At 41.3% G+C, this 19,659-nt stretch overlaps 2 protein-coding genes across 10 annotated transcripts in view; both read right to left on the bottom strand.

Annotated features, from left to right (window-relative positions):
• NADK2 (NAD kinase 2, mitochondrial) overlaps positions 1-2,287 on the bottom strand; it is a 41,200-nt gene extending 38,913 nt beyond the window's left edge. For 4 of the 6 annotated variants that reach the window (XM_020795656.3, XM_020795657.3, XM_020795658.3 and 1 more), the window contains exon 1: positions 1,685-2,287. In XM_020795656.3, coding sequence (XP_020651315.3) covers positions 1,685-2,140 — 456 coding nt within the window. In that variant the 5' untranslated portion in view covers positions 2,141-2,287. The remainder of the gene's footprint in view (positions 1-1,684) is intronic. The other 2 variants (XM_078384486.1, XM_078384487.1) reach the window with 1 other exon arrangement.
• A 1,188-nt stretch (positions 2,288-3,475) lies between these two features.
• RANBP3L (RAN binding protein 3 like) overlaps positions 3,476-19,659 on the bottom strand; it is a 53,349-nt gene continuing 37,165 nt past the window's right edge. For 3 of the 4 annotated variants that reach the window (XM_078384490.1, XM_020795713.3, XM_072992837.2), the window contains 4 exons: positions 17,876-17,996; positions 15,693-15,835; positions 11,440-11,626; positions 3,476-4,345 (listed from right to left, as the gene is read on the bottom strand). In XM_078384490.1, the coding sequence (XP_078240616.1) occupies positions 4,302-4,345; positions 11,440-11,626; positions 15,693-15,835; positions 17,876-17,996 (495 nt within the window). In that variant the 3' untranslated portion in view covers positions 3,476-4,301. Of the gene's footprint in view, positions 4,346-11,439; positions 11,627-13,244; positions 13,367-15,692; positions 15,836-17,875; positions 17,997-19,659 lie in introns of those variants that run through there. The other variant, XR_012084555.2, reaches the window with a different exon arrangement.

Genomic DNA, 19,659 nt, shown 5'->3' with positions numbered 1-19,659 from the left:
GGTATAAAAATGCTGTAACTGATTCTCCTCATACTGTATTTTATAACTAGTACACAATTAATTATCTATTGTACATTTTAAATTACATTTCGTATATTTTAGCTATATAATGTTTTATGAGCTGGTACCTACCGTAATAAATAAATAAATTCATTTCATTTCAAATGCTTCCAATTCCAGTGTGAAACATGATTATTTTTCAGCTGATCTATAGGAAGCATGTACAAACATTCATCATTTGAATTAACCTCTCAGGCATACCTGTTGCTGTTATACAGCCATTATAAAAATAAAAAGGGAATGGTGAACCACTTCAGTAAACCACTAGAAAACCCTGGCAGGATCTCTGTAAGTTGATAGCATATAATTATTATTACACAATATAAGGAGAAAAATGGTATATTCAACAACCTCTCTTTATAACCATTAGAACTCTTCATAACTATGTGTTACAGCATACACACACAAAATAATCCCACACTCTGATGTCTGAAAAGAGTTGATGGGACCTCCAGCAAAACAGCAGCTTTAAATACTACTGGATTTGCCATCACCATGAGCAACAAGCAAAGTTCTGTGGAGTCATGGGGCTGCTTGGCACGTGCACGATCTGTCCAATGTCATTTCCCAGTACAAGCAGACTATGTCTGAGTATACACTGATGCCTATGTGTGAGTATACATTGATGCCTCACTGATGCCACAAAATAAGATGCAAACATGGAAAATAATGCTATATAATGTTTAAGACTTACTGCAGCATATGCTTGCATAGATTAAAGCCAGTTTTAGCATACAGTACTGGTAGATTAAAACCACAACACTTTATCGTACAATGTTCAATATGTTAAACAACTCTTCTAGTTTTGATGCAACAGCTTCCTACATGTTCACCCTCCTGGGTGGTTTTTTTTTTTAAAAAAAGGACATGAAATTCCTATATTTTAATGCTAGCAAGACAAATAAGTCCTAGATCAAATCAAGCCTGAATTATTTCTGGAGGTTAAAATGTTGAAACTGAGGTTGTCCTATTTGGGGCACATAATGAGAAAGGCAGGATTCTCTGGAAAAAATCAATAATGCCAAGAAAGGTGGAAGGCAGTAGGAAAAGAGAAAGACCAAATACTGTACAAGATGGATTGTTTTTTGAACGAAGCCACAGGCTTCAATCAGCAGGAGTTAAGCAGGGCTGTTGAGGGCAGGACATGTTGGAGGTCGCTCATTCATGGGGTTGTCGTATGCCAGAGGTGATTTGACAGCACATAAGAACATTACAGTCTCAACCTTTCCCCAGCTATGAAACATACGCAAGATTCTCACACTATCTTTTAGGGTCTCAGATAATATGGCTTCCTGAGGTCCAACAAGGTGCCTACCTGCCATGTGCCCCCACACCAGTCTGACCGTGTGGGCTGCTATATTTCTTCCTCCTTTCCAGGGTTTACAGCAAGGGAGAAACTAAAATTAACAATAGAAAAGATGGTTGTCCATTCCCTCTCTTGCTGGGCAAGGCTTTCCCTCAGAAAGCTGTGTTTCCATAGACCCAAGAACATTCAAAGGGGTGACCGCAGCACCTGCTGCCCAGAGTGGCACAATCTGCAAACCCCCAACTCTCTTTCTCCCCCCACTTCATCCCGAAGGACGGGTCCAGCAGAGCCCGGAGGGAGCTGCACCAAGCCACTCACCAGCTGCTTGAGGTCCTCCTCCGAGAGCCCCGCGTATCGGTACCGCTGCTGCTCGAACTCGTACCGGGTGGTCTTGGCCACCACTACCACCCGGGCTGGGCGGAACCCGGCGCCGCCGGCGACCCCCGAAGACGAGACGTCGGAACTGAGGCACCTGTGCGAGGAAGAGGCCGGGGACAGAGGGGGGCAGGGAGGAGGAGGAGGAGGAGGAGGAGGGGGCGACGGCGAAGGAGACCCTCGCCCCGCCAGCGCCGACGGGAGAGGGAGCCCGAAGGCGGCAGCGGAGGGAGGCGTCGCCGCCGCCGCCGCCGCCTCGGCCAAACGTAAGAGGCTGGGCGTTAAGGTGAGGTGCCGCCGAGGCAGCGCAGGGGGCTGGTGTCGCCGCGAGGATTTGAGGAAAGCGCGGAGGGCGGCGCAGGAACTGCCGCCGCTCAAGTAGCTGGGCAGGCAGGTCATAGCCCGCGCTCGGGAGGATCCTCCGGGAGCCGCCGCCGCCGCCGCCACCACCACCGTCGCCGTCCCCAACAAACGACGGAAAGGAGCGGGCACTTGGTTTTTTGTTTTTTTCTCCCCTCACGTTTGGAACCCTCACGGCGCAGCTCGCGCTGGGAGCAGGAGGGCAGCCGCCGCAGCAACACCGCGGGCTCGCGCGCCGTCTGACTGACGCTGACACACGAAACGACACCCCCTCCCTCCCACTACTCCTCGCCCGTCCGCCCTCCCTCCTCTGCTCGCGCCCGGCTCCCCGCCGGCGCAAGGCAGGGGGAGGAAAGAAAAAAAGGAGGGGGCGGGGCTCGATTTGGCTCGCGCCGAACTCGGAACGGCCCAGAAAGGCAAGCGAGGAACGGTCGGAGGCATTCTGCGCCTGCGCGGCCTTGTACCCCGCCCCGCCCCTGCTCCACCCCTCCCTTTTCCTTCAAGCAAAGATCCCGCTCCCACGCGTTCTGAGCTCTATCAGCCCAATAGTGGGAAAGAAAGGCTCTTTGGACGTCCACTCGCTCTTCTACGCCTGCGCTTATTTCGACCAATCAGGAAACAGCTACAGAGCCGAGCTCCGGAAGGATGAAATAGATGGAGGGTAGACTCGCTTATCTATACAGTATTTTGTTTCAGCCTTAGGGAAGTGTTCTTTATGCGCATGCGCTCGAGTGCTTGCATTTTTGTTGTTCCCATACTTGTAAGTTAAGCATAGAAATAAAGCGATAAAGGGTTCTTTTCTACTCAGAGCATAATCAAACTGAATTTTTTCCCCCACATGGTGGATGATGGTCACCAACTAAGAATCGGGTCAGACAATGGGAAAGGTACATGTCTGATCATATTGCCAAGAGATGCTTTGCAGGGAGCAATCTCCTTTAAATAAACCCTTCCATCTGTTGGAAAACTGCTCTAGTCCAGCCACCACCCCCCTCCACAAAGTAGTAAACATACAGGTGTACCAGAAAGATCCAGCCTGGGCACAGATTGGAGTCCGGTTGGAATGCATTGTCCCAGATGTCATATGATCACCAAAAATAGATCACACTGGACAGCTCCACATGCAGTCCAAAATATTATCTGTTTCCCAGTTTGATCACATTAAGCAAATTCGTAGAGTATAACTGGATGCTGGACTAGGCAGGATAGATTTTTGGTCTGTTCCAGCAGGGCTGTTATTGAATTCCTATTCCATGTTTGGTGCATCTTTTTTGTGCAAAATGTATAATAATCTAAAGACAGAAGTGCAGATACTGCTGGTTTGATGCTAGCTGATTTGAAAGGTTTAATCATATCAAAATACTAAAGAACACGTTTTTCAGAGCAGAAATGCATTTGCATCCATTGCCTTTAATGCAATATTCATAGTGCAACTTATTTTACACAGAGAAGTGTTATTTAAATGAAGTAATTTTATTGATACTGGTTTTGCAGAATTTGGCCCTGTTCTGAATAGACTGAAACACAGAGCCAGAGAACAAGCTGTGGGCACATGGGGCACCCCTTCTATGGGATATGAGCCATATTATTGCACATGCATTACTGGCTAACTGAATACCCCAACCCACACAGAGAGCAACACATCTACCTGCAAACATCTGTTTGTACATTCACATTGCATCTGCTAGGTAGGATTAGCTGTCTAAGGCTACAATGCAAAACAAATTTTGGCACAAGTATCACTCCCTCACTGATAAAAATATTTGTGACAACTGCATGTGTCATTTTTACACCTATTGTTTAGATAGTTAGAAATAACACAGTCAGTAATTCATAAAGTGATGACTGCCATCAATATGATGAGAGAACTTAAGAGTAGGATAGGCCTCTTCTTCAAATAGCCTTTAAAGCTGGTCTATTCCCATATACATAGCTTATTTTCTGTCTTTTTTAACATGATTCCATAAGGACTAGAACCGTTCTCACATTCTTGTTTTGAGTTAAAGGATTCATGAGCAGACCCTTTAAAGTGCATCTTCCATGTATTCTCAGAGTTTGAAGTTGCCTTGGGGACGTTTCTGCTCCATAATCGCACAATAAATGCTGCAGAGAACTTCATGTGCCAATGGGGCAGGGCATTAAATTCATTTTAACACGACAGATTTCCATTTTTGTTTCTTGGACCAGAGGTAATGAGTTGTCACGAGCAGACCACAGGCTGTGTACGGATCCACTGAGAATGATCTAGAGGAGGGCAAATGAAACCACTGGTTATTCCACAGGACAAATAACATCAACATACTTTAAGAAAATGTTATTGAAATCCAGGTTGTTCAGACTGCAGTCCTAAACACTTAGAAGTAAGTGCCATTAGAGGCCTACTAGTAGTTAGACTTTCACCTTGTGAAGGTTATACCGGGACCTGAGGGACACAGGTGGACATCTCACGATGCTATGAAGCTTACTTAATGTATTTCAGCCAAGTACACTTCTATAGCATGGTCTACTTCACAGACGTTGTGAAAACAAAGAGGGAAGACAGATAGCCACAAACATGACTTTGAACACATTGGAGAAAATGTAACTAAGTTATTTGTAGATGAGGATTGTGATCTCACTGTTTTTTGCTCAAATGTTTTCTGTTTTGACGACAGGATTGATTTTTCTTGGTTTCAACTACGTTTGTGCAATAGGCAGTTGAAAGGGTTCGGGCAAAACTAATCGCCAGTATACTGAATCATTTGAAGTACTTTGTGTCAGAAAACTTTTATCTCTAGAAAAAAAAAGAGTTGCAAATACCACAGTGTTAAATGAAGTGTGGGCTTATTGTTTATAGTTTTAGGAAGAGTGTTTGTGAACAAGTGCCATCTTTTTTTGTTTTGTTTTTGTGGGAACTTTTATTAAAAACTGTGGACAGGGAAGAAATCTATGTTGGTTTCATAGGTCAGTATTAGGCCAGTAGTCATTAATATTGCTGGACATATGGAGCTTTCTTTGCATATCATCAGTGTTCTGTCCATAGTCCAGTAAAGATTAGTCTTAAATCCCACACAAACACAATGGACTTGACCACTGATTACAAAGGCTACACTTCTGAAATGACACAATTTTAAGTCTGAGATATTTTTTGCGTTCTATCACTTACTCCCAATTAAATGTGCATAAGAATACATGTTTATCTGGACTGAGCCTACATCTTAGGTTGTTAACCATTCAGGGGGGAGGGGGGACAGATAATACTAGTTAGCAGAAAAACAAGACAACAAGGATAAATCTACAGAGCTGTGTACAAAGCAGTGCATCACTATCCCTTGACTGCCTTAACTTAGTTACTAGATCCATCCTTAGTCCCCACCAAATAACAGATTTTTTTTTTGTTTTCAAAGGCTATGGACCTTAGCCAGTTTAGCACTGGCCTAATCCATGGTGGTTTTAAATGTCTTGCATTGTGACCTTGATCTGTTAGGAATCATGCTCCATTTTCAATTTGTCCTTCTCCGTGGGTCAAAGCTTATCCATGTTTTAAAGACATGCAATCTAATTTGACAGATTTACTGTATAGATAGCAGTTTGTGGATTTTCTGCCTCCTGGCCCTGGCTTGCCAAGTACATAGACGATAACAAAAATGAGAAAGATCCCTGTACATCCAAGGAAAAAACACTGTATCTTATTGAAGCTGGAATGTAGGCAGTTTTATCAGAATGTCAAGGATTGTCCAACAGGCAATTTTTTCAGGCTAAAACAAAAGCACTCTTGGGGAGGGGAAGCTATGGGGATTTTGAGCATTCATGTCTGCCAGTTTTTTAAAAATCTTGTTCATATCTTACCCTTTCTATGTATCTGTTATAAGATATAATTATGACAGCTGTGGCAGAAAGAGTGGGTTATCCAATGTAATGTAGGACAGAAACAGAGGTTCCCAAGTTCCAATTATTATGAGTTTTCTCCTTCTCTCTTTCTTTGTACAGACAGAAATATACTGAACCTCCTATACATATTATAGCCTTGTGACCCAATTGTTCATATTTGTGTGTGTGTGCATATTTACTAAATACAAGGTTACATATGCAACTTGTTTTCTTTGTTCATGTGAAAAGCACTATAGTGCAATCAATGAACATATCAGATAATTTTCATCTAGTAATGGGCAACATCAAGAGCGTTTGAGGCAGCTAATGTCTAGTCAGCCAACTCATGGAGGAAATACTAAGGGGCAGGCTGATTCACATTTCCCCCCATTAACCATGTGATGCAAAGGGAAATGTGTATCAACCCAGAGTACCCCTCCCCCATATCTGTAGTTTTCCCCTGTTACCACTGGGGCTCCTACTTTTGAAAAAATCGATCCATTCACAATAATTAGGACAGAAAAGCCACTGCACCAGCACACACTCAGGGAACGGTGAGCAAAGCCCACCACTAAGATTTTCTTTCTTTTCTTGAAACAACTATGGGTGAACAAAACTTCTCTTTTTAAAAACAAGCAGCTTAGGAAAGGTAAGGGGGGGAGGAAGGCCTTGTTTACGGCTTACTATGCAGTTCCCTTTTAAAAGCACCACCTGCAGGGCTGTAAATAAAGCTGCAAACAACTTGTAAACAAGGCTTCCTCTCTGTCCCTGTGTGGCCAGTTAATGCATAGAGAGCCAGTGAAACCTGAATTCCCTGGTTCAACCTCACAATGAATGAATGCAAGTGAATTTGTATTTCCCTTGCTGTGCAGTCATACCCTGAGCTAATAAAACTGGGTTCTTCTTCATGAACGTTTATGCCATTATGATCTGTCAATCTTTAAGATACCCCAAGACTTCTGTAATTTTTGTAGCCTAACACATCAGTCCCACTGGAAGTTGTCTTAGTCTGAATCTAAACCCTGATGGAGTAAGCTGGGAAATATAGGGCAAGCTATATTATTAAGGTAAATCCAGCTAGGCTTGCTGGTTTCTATCTATCATGCAAGTTCAAAAGGCATAGAACATAACACAAGATGACAATTTTAAGACAGACAGGAACTGTCTTGAAAATGATGCTTTCTGAAGGAAGACAGCAAGACTGGACTGCACAGCTTACTGTGATTGAATCAGGATTAGCTCGCATGGAAGAGAAACAGAATGAAGTGGACAGACAGAGTAAATAAAACAGAACTATGGGTTCCTGATAACAGATTGGGGAGGGGATAGGATTTTAGTGCTCACTTGTAACCAAAGGCAAAAGGAATTTGGACTGTTAAGGTAGATGGAGCCGTCAGGAACTCTATCTCTCCACTCTCTTATCTCATGTTTATGCATGTACACACAGAGAGGGGGCAAGGGAACTGAGAAGCCCATCAACAGAAAAAGAACTTGCACCACACCATGGACCTTCCCCAAAGGCCTGTGTCCTTGATTATCATTGTCTGCTAAACTTTAACTGTATCTCTAGAACTGTGTCAGAGGCCTTTGCTTGTCAATATGATTGCTTATCTGGCAGTTTGGCATTTGGGTTGGATACAGCATGCAAACAAATTTCAGCCTTTTATTGCCTTCGTCTGGGAAGTCACACAGAGTGTTCAGAACTACTATTCTCGTTAAAAGGGGAGCGGTTCTGCCTTTTGTGCTGATTTATTTGAGGGGAGGAATAAATGCCCTCATACTGGTTCTTTAAAAGGAATCGTGCCTGAGGTTTTATGGGCAGAAGTCCTTTTATTGTTCACCTCCCATTAACATTGTTAACAACACAGTTGTATGTATGTTTATTTGAAAGCAGAATTTAGTAGGTTTTTTTTTCCAAAAAAATAACTACTGGATAGAGACGTGTGGAAATACATCAGGTCCACCAAGGTTTGTGGTACCCAGTTAGAAAGAGAACAAGACCAGGAATGGAACAAAGATCACTGTTAGACAGTGGAGTTACAAAAAGCAGATGATGATGATGATGATGATGATGATGATGATGATGATGATGATGATGATGATCATGATGATGATGATGATCATCATCATCATCATCATCATCATCATCTAATAATAATAATAATAATAATAATAATAATAATAATAATAATAATAATAATAATAATAATAATAATAATAATAATAATAATAATAATAATAATAATAATAATAATGGAACAGGTCAGGAACCCAGGCTGGGAAGCATACTGAGGGGAGAGGATAAGCACAATGACAAATCTACACTTTTCCAGGAAAGGAATAAAGGTAGAGAGCTTGCATCCATACTGGATTGATTGTTCACCAGAAACCAGCAGAAATGGGCAGAGCAGAAATGGGTAATCCTTTTGCAGGAGGGGGTGCAGAAGTTCAGGTGATGCCCCTCGCCTGCCTGTTTTCCAGCAAGCAACAGCTTGCCAGTCTTAGATTGGGAGTCATATTGGAATATCTCTCTCCCACACCACATCTTTCAGAAGCAAGCAATGTCCAGAGGTTGCTTGTTACTGTTCGTGTAGATTATTGTGATTAACAGTGTAATAATTGTGTATTGACTTAGAAATACACCCAGCTGCATTCAGTGACATTTAGTCCTTTGCCTGTGTGCCTAGGATCCAAGTCTAAGACTTTTAAATTAAAATAAAGAATGTTAGCTGTTTTCTTTAAAAAATGCTAACAGTATTATAAAAATGTTTTAAAATGATCTGCTCAGAGAGGTTCCTCACCTCAAGAAAAAAGAAGTGACTGCAATTTCCTGCTTTAATCTTAAAACGAAAGATGTTTAAGAAAGGAAACTGACAAAAATGCACTCTGTCATCTCATACAAACATCACATTATATTTAGAGAAGAAAATATCCCCAGAATGCTATTAGACAACAACTAAAAGGGAGTGGGAAGAAACAAGAGTGAGCTCTGGCCTTTTTCTTAAATGGAAAGCTTTACTACAGTTCTTGAGCAGGTCTTAGTCACTTCCCTTCCAGCATTAAAATACTGTACATAGCAAGTGGCTGAGTGTTGTACACTGCAATTTAGTATAAGCAGTTTAGAGCGGATAGGAAGAAACCAAATGATGCGTTTATCATGCTTTTAGAAGAGGTGCTCCCTCAAGCAGCGAAGGACATCTGTTTGTCATTGCATGCAGTCTTCCTTCACCAATGAGACTTGCATTTAGCACACATTGTTTTGTAATTTATTTATTTATTTATTTATTTATTTATTTATTTATTTATTTATTTATTTGATTTTTATCCCGCCTATCTGGACCAACGGTCCACTCTAGGCGGCTTCCAGTATAAAATCAGAAAGTAAAAACACTGTCAGATATATAATAATAAAAATAAAAATAAAAATAAAGTAAAGTCATAGGAAGCTAAAACTAGGGTTAATATGCAAGTTGGATAGCTGAGTCATGTCTCCCCCAGGAAATTCCATTGTGGAAGGAAAAATGGATTAATTATGAGAGATGGACATTCCCCACAACATCTAGTTTGACCCATCTATCCCATGTTATCAAAAGCAAAGAAAAAAAGGAAGGCCTGCTGCTTATATACCACCCCACAGCACTTAAAGCACTCTCTTTTTGGTTTACAATTGAATTATGCAGGCTAGACATTGCCCACCCCCAGCAAACTGGGTACTCAAATAACCAAACTCAGAAGGACTGAAGGCTGAGTGAACCTCGAGCTGGGACTGAACCTGGGCCATGTGCGGCATTTTGGCTGCAGTACTGCAGTTCAACCACTCTGCCACGAGGCTCTTCGTATCAGATATGTACATATTCACTGAAAAAGGTTGGCCATCAAGATCAGGCATATTGTGTTCTGCACAGCTAGAGATATTTACAACAGAGCAAGAAGCCTAAGGTTAAGTCCACTTACATGGAAGTACAGTACTTATTTCTAATAGGTAGGCTTAGACTTGCATAACGAAGTTTAAATGCAAGAAGATCTAACCAGAACATTTCCCATCACGACCACTTGGTCCTTGTAGTGCAGCGGTTCAACTGCGGTACTGCATCCAAAACTGTGCTCACGACCTGGGGTTCAATGCCAGGTAACCAGCTCAAGTCTGACTCAGCCTTCTATCCTTCTGAGGTCAGTAAAATGAGTACCCAGTTTACTGGGGGGGGGGGCAATATGCAGCCTGCATAATTAAATTGTAAACCACCCAGAGAATGCTTTAAGCACTATGGGGTGGTATATAAGCAGCACGCTTTTCCTTTTTTTTCTGTGTTGAGAAAAATTGGTAACTATTCTGCCCCCATTGCAAAATACTACCCATGTTTACCAAACAAAAGGAGGTGCTACCAGGACAGACTTATCTAGCACAATGTCCATATTAAACAATCCTTTTTCTGTCCAGATCCCCAAATTTGCATCTTAGAACTGCAGAGCTGCAAGGGACCCTATGGATCATCCAGTCCAACCCCTGTCAAGGAGGCACTGTGGGGAACTGAACTCTCTACCTCTGGTTCTGCAGCCAGAACCACTGAGCTGTCCAGCAGATGCACCACTCTATTGTATCCTACAATATATTTTTAAACTTACTTTTACTTTTTAACAAAGTGGTAAAGAACCCAAAGCGATGCACTCCTAACCTCTCTGTGCCATTTTATTAGTCTCTAATCTTAGGTGCTGGTGTTTTAAAGAAACATAGAGATTGGTAAGAGCCTTTTCTCCTCTAGGAGTGTACATCCCTGAGTTTGGGACCACATCACTTGTCAGATCATCTTCCCCAATGTCATCTGCCCAACCCACCAGATCTTCTCAGACCAGGCTCCTCCATGTAGCCACCGTGAGAGAGGCCTGAAAGTAATCTACTAGAGGTAGGGCCTTCTCTGTGGTGGCACTGAGGTTATAGAATCAGCTCCCAGAGAAGCTATGTCTGGCCCCTTCCCTATATTCATTTAGGAGGCAAATGAAAACATTACTTTTCAGGGAGGCTTTTCACTTCAACCCTGGTTGAATGCCTCGCCTCCTATTCTGCTTTATTATAAAAATCTGTTTTGGTGCCACTGGTTTTTATGTTTTTATGCTATGTTATTGCTATCTGTGTTGTAATTTAGTGCTATTGTTTACTGAGTTTGGTTTTAACTGCTTGTAAACCGGCCAGAATAGTGCTTCAGCACTAATGGGGTGGTATAGAAATTAAAATGAATTAAATTAATTGAGAATGAATGAATGAATGAATGAATGAATGAATGAATGAATGAATGAATGAATGAATGAATGAATGAATGAATGAATGAGCCCACAGCAGTGCAGCACATTCCCCTCTACTCCACTATAAGACCACATCCCATTTTTTTCCATGAAGGTGGATACAGGTTAGCAGAAATCTTGTGCAAATTATAACTTGGGGTTTAAAGAGACTTTGTATGAGTTACATTAGGAAAAATGGAAACTCTTCTTACCGATTTCACTTTTGCTCACCGGAGTCATTTCTTCATTCTCTTCCTCGTCACTGTCACAATTTACCGGCAGAATGTCTGGCTCCGATTCCACCTGGTTGGCCTCACATCCCTGCGTTATAGAGTTTCTCAGGGCAACAAGACGGTGGTGGATGGCTGCATATAGAGAACTGACATCTTTTGAGCTTGCCTGCAAAACACATAGCAGGAATGGATTCATTAGATACTGTTTTCTGATGTGTCTGGGGAAAATGAAGCAAACAGAAGAAATAAAGAGAAAAGGAGAGAGTTCTGAGCTGAATCAATGATAGACCTCTTCATCAATCTGGTAAACTATTGCATGATCCCAAGAGGATTTAAAGCAGTGAATCTGTATCTCTAGCAAAGGGGAAATGTGCTCTCTCTTTTTGGACTACATCTCCCAGAATGCATAAAAACATAGCAAACTGCCTTAAAATTTATCAGACAGTCGGTATAGCTGGCTCAGTACTGTGGAAACCAACTGGTAGAGCTTCTCCAGCATTTCAGCAAAAGCATTTTTCCACCCTATCTGAAGACAGTGGGGATTGAATCTGGGACCTTTAAGATCCGAGACAGATCCTCCACCACTGGGCTGTATCTTCTCTCCTAGCTAGACTACTAAGATTTGTTGGGTTTTGTTTTTTAAAAAGGAACCTTTTTCCCATTTCACTGGAGGACTGGATGCATGTGCCTGTAGCACACATATGGGGTAATATTTCACAAAGGTGATAGATATATTGATTCATATGCACATATACCGAGTCTATATAACCTTTCTCTCCCAATTATTTTTTTCACAGGTGGGCTTCTACAGTTGAAAGATAACTAATACAGTGGTACCAGCTCCCCAGCTAGACAAACAGTGGCTGAAATCCTGTTGCAGTTATGCAAATGGAATAATCTTTAGAGGCAAATTGCTATAAGTTAAAAAATCTCCATAAATCATATCTGTTGCACCCCAGATTATGTGTGCAAGAGATTATATCTATGGAGATTTATTAACCTATGGCAAAACACTTCCAAAAGGTATGGTATTTGCATAACTCTGCAACAGGATTTCAGCCAGTTTCTTCAGGATACAGTAACTTGAGGACTAGAATTTATAATTTTGAAGTGTGTCCTATGTTGATTTAATATAAATATGAGCAGTTCTAGACTAACATACTCAAGTGGTCCTAGATCAACTATCTCTGGAGGCAAAAATGATGGAGGCTGTCCTACTTTGGGCACATCATGAGAAGGCAGGATTCTCTAGAAAGGACAATAATGCTAGGGAAAAGGAGGCAGCAGGAAAAGAGGAAGACCAAATAGAAGAGGGATGGACTCCCTGAAGAAACAACAGGCTTTTGTTTACAAGAGCAGGGCTGTTGTGGACAGGATATTGTGAAAATCACTCATTCATGACATCACCATAATTCAGGGGCAACTTGATGCCACAGAACAACAATAACAATGAAAAGTAGCACAGGAGTGGTGGAAAGCGGATGGTAGCAATGGCTGTAGAGCTGTTGCTGCTGAGCAGCTCAAGTCATTTCTGCATGAATAATGGACCGAGCAGCAAGGACCAAGATGCAAATCTTTACAGCTGCCTTACTAATGACGGAGATGTTCCAGCCAAGCTATCCCCTTGCCCTGAATAGCATTATAGTCGTGAGTGTACCCACTTTGTGTTGAGAGCATATGTCTTCCAAGAAAAGGTTTTTCAGTTTTCTGTTGCATTTATCATGCATAGGAGTCAGCTTTCAGACCAGTCAACTGCACCCCTATCTAGATGTTGGGTCGCTTACCACTTTGCTCCATGCACTCGTAATCTCGAGATTAGACCACTGCAATGCTCTCTACGTGGGGCTGCCTTTGAGATCTATGCGGAAAATCCAGATGGTGCAGAATGCGGTGGCCAGACTTCTTACTGGGGTAAGGAAACATCGACATATTACTCCCACTCTGGCTGCCTTGCATTGGCTGCCTGTTCGGTTCCACGTAGATTTTAAAGTCTTAATGCTAACGTATAAAGCCCTAAACGGTTTAGGGCCTCATTACCTGACGGAACGCCTTCTCCCACCTAGATCTACCTGTATCACCCGATCTAGCCAGGAGGTGAGACTGAGGAACCTATGCATAATCTCCTGCAACAGCAATGTCAGTAACAACGGGAGGCTAGATGCAAATAATGCTGCATAGGCTTCAGCATGGAAAACCGCAAATGGGGTGGCATTGTACTATGATGTGGAAGGCAATGGAAAATGAATGGCATATATCTTCTGAGTATACTCATGATGAAACAGAAACTTAACAAGAAAAGAAAGGAAATGAAAGACAGGCATTTAAAAAGACAAAAACCAAAAAGAATGAGATCTGATTATGAAAAGAGTTAAAGGTCTTTGGATATTAAAAAACAGAACAAACAAAATATTTATTTTACTTGGCAAACTGCCCAGTCCATTTTGCCCTGTACGGTTAGTTTATGGCCTTCTTCGGGGGCAATCATTTGTAATGTGTAGTCAATACCTTTTAAAGTCTAAATTACTGGTGTAGTTTCAAAACTGAAATACACCTATATTTCTGTTAACATCCTGAGATATGTGTCTCTTTTTAAATAGTCGGATATTTAACATGACCCTCGGTGCTCAGCAGGTTTTTGATGGCCAGAAGATGCTGAGAACCTCTTTGACTGAAAGTTGGAGTAGGAACATATGGTGTATATTGTGTCAGCAAAAAACTACAATACAGTAAAGGAAAAGGAAAGGATGGACATACAGTATAGATCTTTAGTGTGCATAGGAGTCAACTAAATACAGACAGATACTTGGTATATTGTGTTTAGTTCAGGCAGTAATGATGGAACATAGTATTCTGAGTTCTGCTGTATGACATGGAGTCACAGACTTTAACACAGGATGCTAAAGAAAAGATAGAAGCCTTTAACATGTGGATTTATTATAGAATGCTAAGAATTTATCTGGATCAAGAAGGTGATCAATGAAAAGAAATATGAATGTGAATTAATAAAGACAAAAAAGCACACAAAATGCAGAAAATGGAAAAAAAACTAGACTACTTCAGTCACAGACTGAGAAATGAAAAGTACAGAGTGTTACAGCCAATTAAGGTAAAGGAAATGGGAAAATAAATGCAGGAAGGGAAAACCCTTACTGCTTGAAAACCCCGGAAGACTGTTTTGGAAGCGGCATGACATCAACATTTCGAAATGCTACATCTGAAGTCAAAACAGTGATGATGATATCCAGTCTTCAGCTGGGAGAAGAACAAGAAAAAGTATTTCTAATTCTTAAAGCAATAAAGTCAAGTGGAGGCACAGTTTAAGTCTCTTAAAATACTTTCTGAAAGTTTTCATTACAGTTTCATAAGTATTCGCCTTGTTGTAGGCCCTCTGGGGGTCAGACTAGAGCCAGGATCTTGTTAGGCACTGACAGAATGGAACATAGCCAATTATGCTGGATTCCCAGATTTGTCATAAACTATATAACAATGACAGTCCACCCTCTAGTGGTGCAAAGAGAGAAAAAATAATCAGACCATTTCCTCCATGGGTTTGTTGTGCAAGCAGTTTGATTAAACATGATCCTTCCCTCTAGATAGGAGGAAAATATACATTTCCTCCAGCTAATCTGTTTTCCCTCTGACAGTGGAATTTCTTCAGAGATACTTGCTTCAGCAATTAGACTTGCAAACTGTGTCTGTGTTTAACTCCCAGTAACCAATCAGAAAACAAAAGTGAGCTAAATGCAAAGATATGCAGATTCAGAAAAACATATATTGTGCGACACACAGGTATTTCCCCACTTGAGGGAGCACCTCTTCTAAACACATAGCAAATGTTCAATCTAGTTTGACTCTCAAATTGATGGTATCAGCACAGCTATCCTAGCTTCTCTGCTGCAAAAAAACTACCCTTTTGAGGGTAAGACTTTTGAGAGTCACAGGACCCTCTGCAATGTCATGGGAGAGAGTATACAAGAGGTTCCACAGAAGTGGAAAAACTGGCAGAAATCAGGAAATGATCCCAGAATGCTTTGAATTCATGCTTTCAAATCAACAAAGCAACTGTGTAGATGCATACCAATACAAGCAGAAGAATATATCATTTAACATTTTTTAAAAACTGTTTTATTAACTTAGCCTAGTGACAAAGTCCACTGAACTCAGCAGTAGGTTTTACTGAGTAGAACTGCCTTTGTTCAACATAATAAATCTCATTTCTTTTCAGATCCTACCTGTATCAGAAACACCTTAACAGATGAGTCCTCAAGGTCTGTTGCTGTGATACATAGACTCTTCCGGTTTGCTCTCTCTATGATCATCTGAGTCCATAGTCTGGTGTTAAGGATAAGCCTCATGCTTCCTTGATTTCGCATGACTATAAGCAGGAGAAACTGAATATTAAAAAGAAAGGCAGGGAAAATGAAATCCCCTTCTTCTTGACACAGATTTCCCTAAGAGTTCTATAAAACTTAAAAGTTACAAAACTCAAGTTATTTAAATCCATTATGGCTGCTGTTGTGCCTTTGAAAGAAAAATGTTGGTGTGTGTTTTTTCCTGGAATTATTGTTCACCAAAGAATCTACAATATTTTGAAATCCTCCTAACATTTGACATCACAGAATACAATGCACTTTAGGATAATAATATTCTCATGATCTGATACTCACTTACCCAATATTTGTAAGTTCACTGAATAGGAAGTAACGCTCATTAATCCAGAATGTTAATTATACAGACATTTTCAATTCCCTAAACTGAACTGCTGTGTCCCAGCTAGGTCAGATTGATTGAATCAATGAGAGTTCTATAACTGTTGACTTAACAAGTCAGCGATTGATTTGACAGGCCTACTCCAGCTGGAACTAGCAACTGACCCTGTGGAAGATCTCCAATGTTGTGGTATGAATGGATATTTCTGTAGATCTTCAAACAATGCCCTCCCAAATGGACTGTATATCAGAAGGGGTGCAAATAGCTGCCCGGAGACTCTTGTAGAGTGTGGGCAGCATACAAGTCAAATGGATAAATAAATAAATAAATACAGCACCTGAAATGTTTCTTGCGAAAGTGCAGGTCAGTAAGTTGTTTCAACTTATATATCACCCTGTAGTGCTAAATGCTTTCAATGAATTAAAAGTAAGTTTCAAAACCTTATTTGATTAATTGCCATCTTAACTGAATTAAAAGTCTTTTAAAAAGAGAGAAAAGACTTAAAAAGGCAAGACAGACATTCTTTGTTCACTGACACACTGGAAGGAATGTCTCTTCTCCTAAGATTACATCAGTTGCCAAAGCGTATACTGGATATTTAAAAATAAAAGGAAAAATGGGTGAACTTGCATGATCACATGACAGCTTTAATAAGGTGAGGCAACCAATGTACCTTTTCAGTGTAACTCTTTTACTCCTTATGTCAAATAGGTGGGACAGAAACTGATGCGAAGTCCATTGACAGAACATGAGAATCTTTAAGGATGTCACAGTGGGACTTTTCTTTACCTGCTGGAGTTTGCAAATTAGCTTACTTGTTTTTGTGATGGGTCTTCAGGAGCTACACTTTGGATTCTTTTAGTAGCAATGATGTTAGAACTGCAGAACTGAAAGAGACCTATGGATCATTGAGTCCAGCCCCTGTCAGGGAGGTACAGTGCGAAATCGAACTCACAACCTCTGGTTCTGCAGCTAGATATCTAAATCACTAAGCTATCCAGCAGTTCCGCAGTCTGATTTCAGATGCACTGAAGACTTATGCCAAACACAAGACTCTTTTATTGTTTTTCCTGCAACAAAGAAACATAGTATCTACTGAAAATAATTAGTAAAAGATTTTCTTGATTCTTTGCTCATCTACCTAAAGAAGGGAGCAAAGAGGCTCTATGTGTGGCAATCAGTCTCGTTCACATCTGGGCTAATTGTCTTGTCTTGTTTTTTTCCCCAAAGAAAATGGCTGAAATCCTGTTCCACAGCTACGCCTGTGTAATTTAAACCTGTGCAAGCAGTAGAGCACATTGTGCCAAGGTGTAAATAATATTCATGAAGCAGTTACATAGGTGCATTGTGCAACAGTCACACCATGAACTGTGCAACCAACTGTACAATCAAATTGTACAACATGGAATGCCTGGGTGTAACATCCTGTACACTTCCACAGACATAACCTTTATGTTAGAAGGATTTCAACAGGCTTTCATTATTTTAGCCATGGTAATGTAATAAATGGTTTAGTCAATTAAAGCTCCTTGAATTGATTTAGTAAAACATTATTTGGGTGAAATCTCTTTGTGGTGTATGTATTTTAAATCCTTTAACAACAACTGAGAACTATGATAGGCACTATTTGGTTCCATCTGTGCATTTGTTCCATTAATAAATGCCTAAAGGAAGAAAGGAGGTGAAGAACGACATTGATTCTTACCCAGCCTGGTCTGCAGCATTCCACACGGGTTGCTGGATGTGTCGTTAAGCCTCAGGGCACCAGTGCCTCTTTCAATCCAGGACAATGATATTTTATTAAATAAAAAAAGCTTGCAGTTGATCTGAAGTTGAAAAATGTAAAAAGAAATTGTCAAGCAGTGCACATGCTTTTCCCTCTAATGAATGTTGTTTACTGTATAAGTACTGCAAAATTATTATTATTATTAGTGCTACTATACAGTAAATTATTATTTGTAATTAATTCATGTAAGAAATGGTAACATAATGATCTTGATAGAGATGGGCGCAAACTGGTGGTTCAGTGGTTCATGATGGTTTGTTTAGCAGCTGGACTGCCCCTCCTCCTCCAGCAGGCGCCCATTCAGAGGTCACACCTGGGGGAGGCGGGGCAGGGAACCCAAGCCATAGCCTCTGAGTGGGTGCCCACCGGAAGAGGCAGGGCTTTCAAATGCTGAACACCTGTTTGGCCACTAAATGAACTGGCACAAACGGCCAAATGGTCAATCTCTATCATGATCATTATGTAACCATTTCTGGTATAAATTAATTAAATTAATTACTGACAGTTCATGCCCATTCATGAAGGAATGGTAAGGTATTCACTGGCAAACTCAAAAACAAGAGGAAGGACACAAAGTTCTTCCCAGAGAACATTTCTATTCCCCCCCAATTTCTGGCAAGAACAAAAGCATAAGAGAACCTGTCAAAGTTCCTCAGGATGTCTTGTTGTTTACAATATCCCAACAATGAAGTATTCATGTTCAGCAGACCATGAGCATGAATGAACGTGCAAAGTAGTCTCAGAAGAGACACATAGTTGCATACAATGATCCCCATCAATGGGAGTTTCACATTCCCCCAAGAAGCCTCAAACAGTGCCTTTTCCAAAAGTATGCTCACATAACAGTGTACAAGGGGTCATCACAATCCAGCATGTGAGGAAGCAACCTACAGCGTTCTCATCTCTAGCTAGGTCAACAATTATGTGTCCCAGCTGGCAACAAGTGGGTGGTCTTGCCTCCACCCAGCAGTTGGGAATGTGCATGTAGAGTCCTCTTGTAAAAACAGTGGTTGCACCTAGGAATCATTGATGGAAGGGCATGGGATGCTGTGTTTGGTCTCCCATCCCCACCCCATGCAGATACCCAATCTGCATAATCATTGCATTTGGAGAGAACTTCATTTGAAATTCTGTCTGCAGGAGATGCAGAAAGTTGGCCTGTAGCCAACTAGGCATGCTAAGAAAAGATTTTTGTCACTCAAGGAAAGCCATATCTTGAGTGGAAGTATCCTGCTTAAACCCCAGTGATCATAGCGTTTACCTTAAAGACGTGACAGACCTAACGGTTGTTCCACCATGCGTGTGTGTGTGTGTGTGTGTGTGTGTGTGTGTGTGTGTGTGTGTGTGTGTGTGTGTGTCCAACCATACTTGGACTTAAGTGTTCAACTTTGTTGACAAGCTTGATGAATGGCTCTTGGAGCTGGGGAACCAAAAATAACCATATACGTATGTGTTGACTGGAATCAGAACTGGCCACAACTTTATTGGCTGCAGCTGCCAGTAGCTCTGGCACTAGCGTAGAAGACGAATCCCACATCAGTCTCTCCAACCAGCGACTGATGCAGCCCTCGTGCCAGACACAGGATTAACCCAGGGATGTAAGCCAATAAGTAGCTCTGTCTACCCCAAGGAGTGAAAAGTACATGCCAGTCCCCACCTGGGTGTGCACATAATTTTCCCACCCATGCCCTGTGAAAGGACAT

This window comes from Pogona vitticeps, chromosome 2 (genome assembly GCF_051106095.1).
Source record: "Pogona vitticeps strain Pit_001003342236 chromosome 2, PviZW2.1, whole genome shotgun sequence".
Classification (NCBI taxonomy): domain Eukaryota; kingdom Metazoa; phylum Chordata; class Lepidosauria; order Squamata; family Agamidae; genus Pogona; species Pogona vitticeps.
This window is presented reverse-complemented; position numbering and strand designations above follow the sequence as displayed.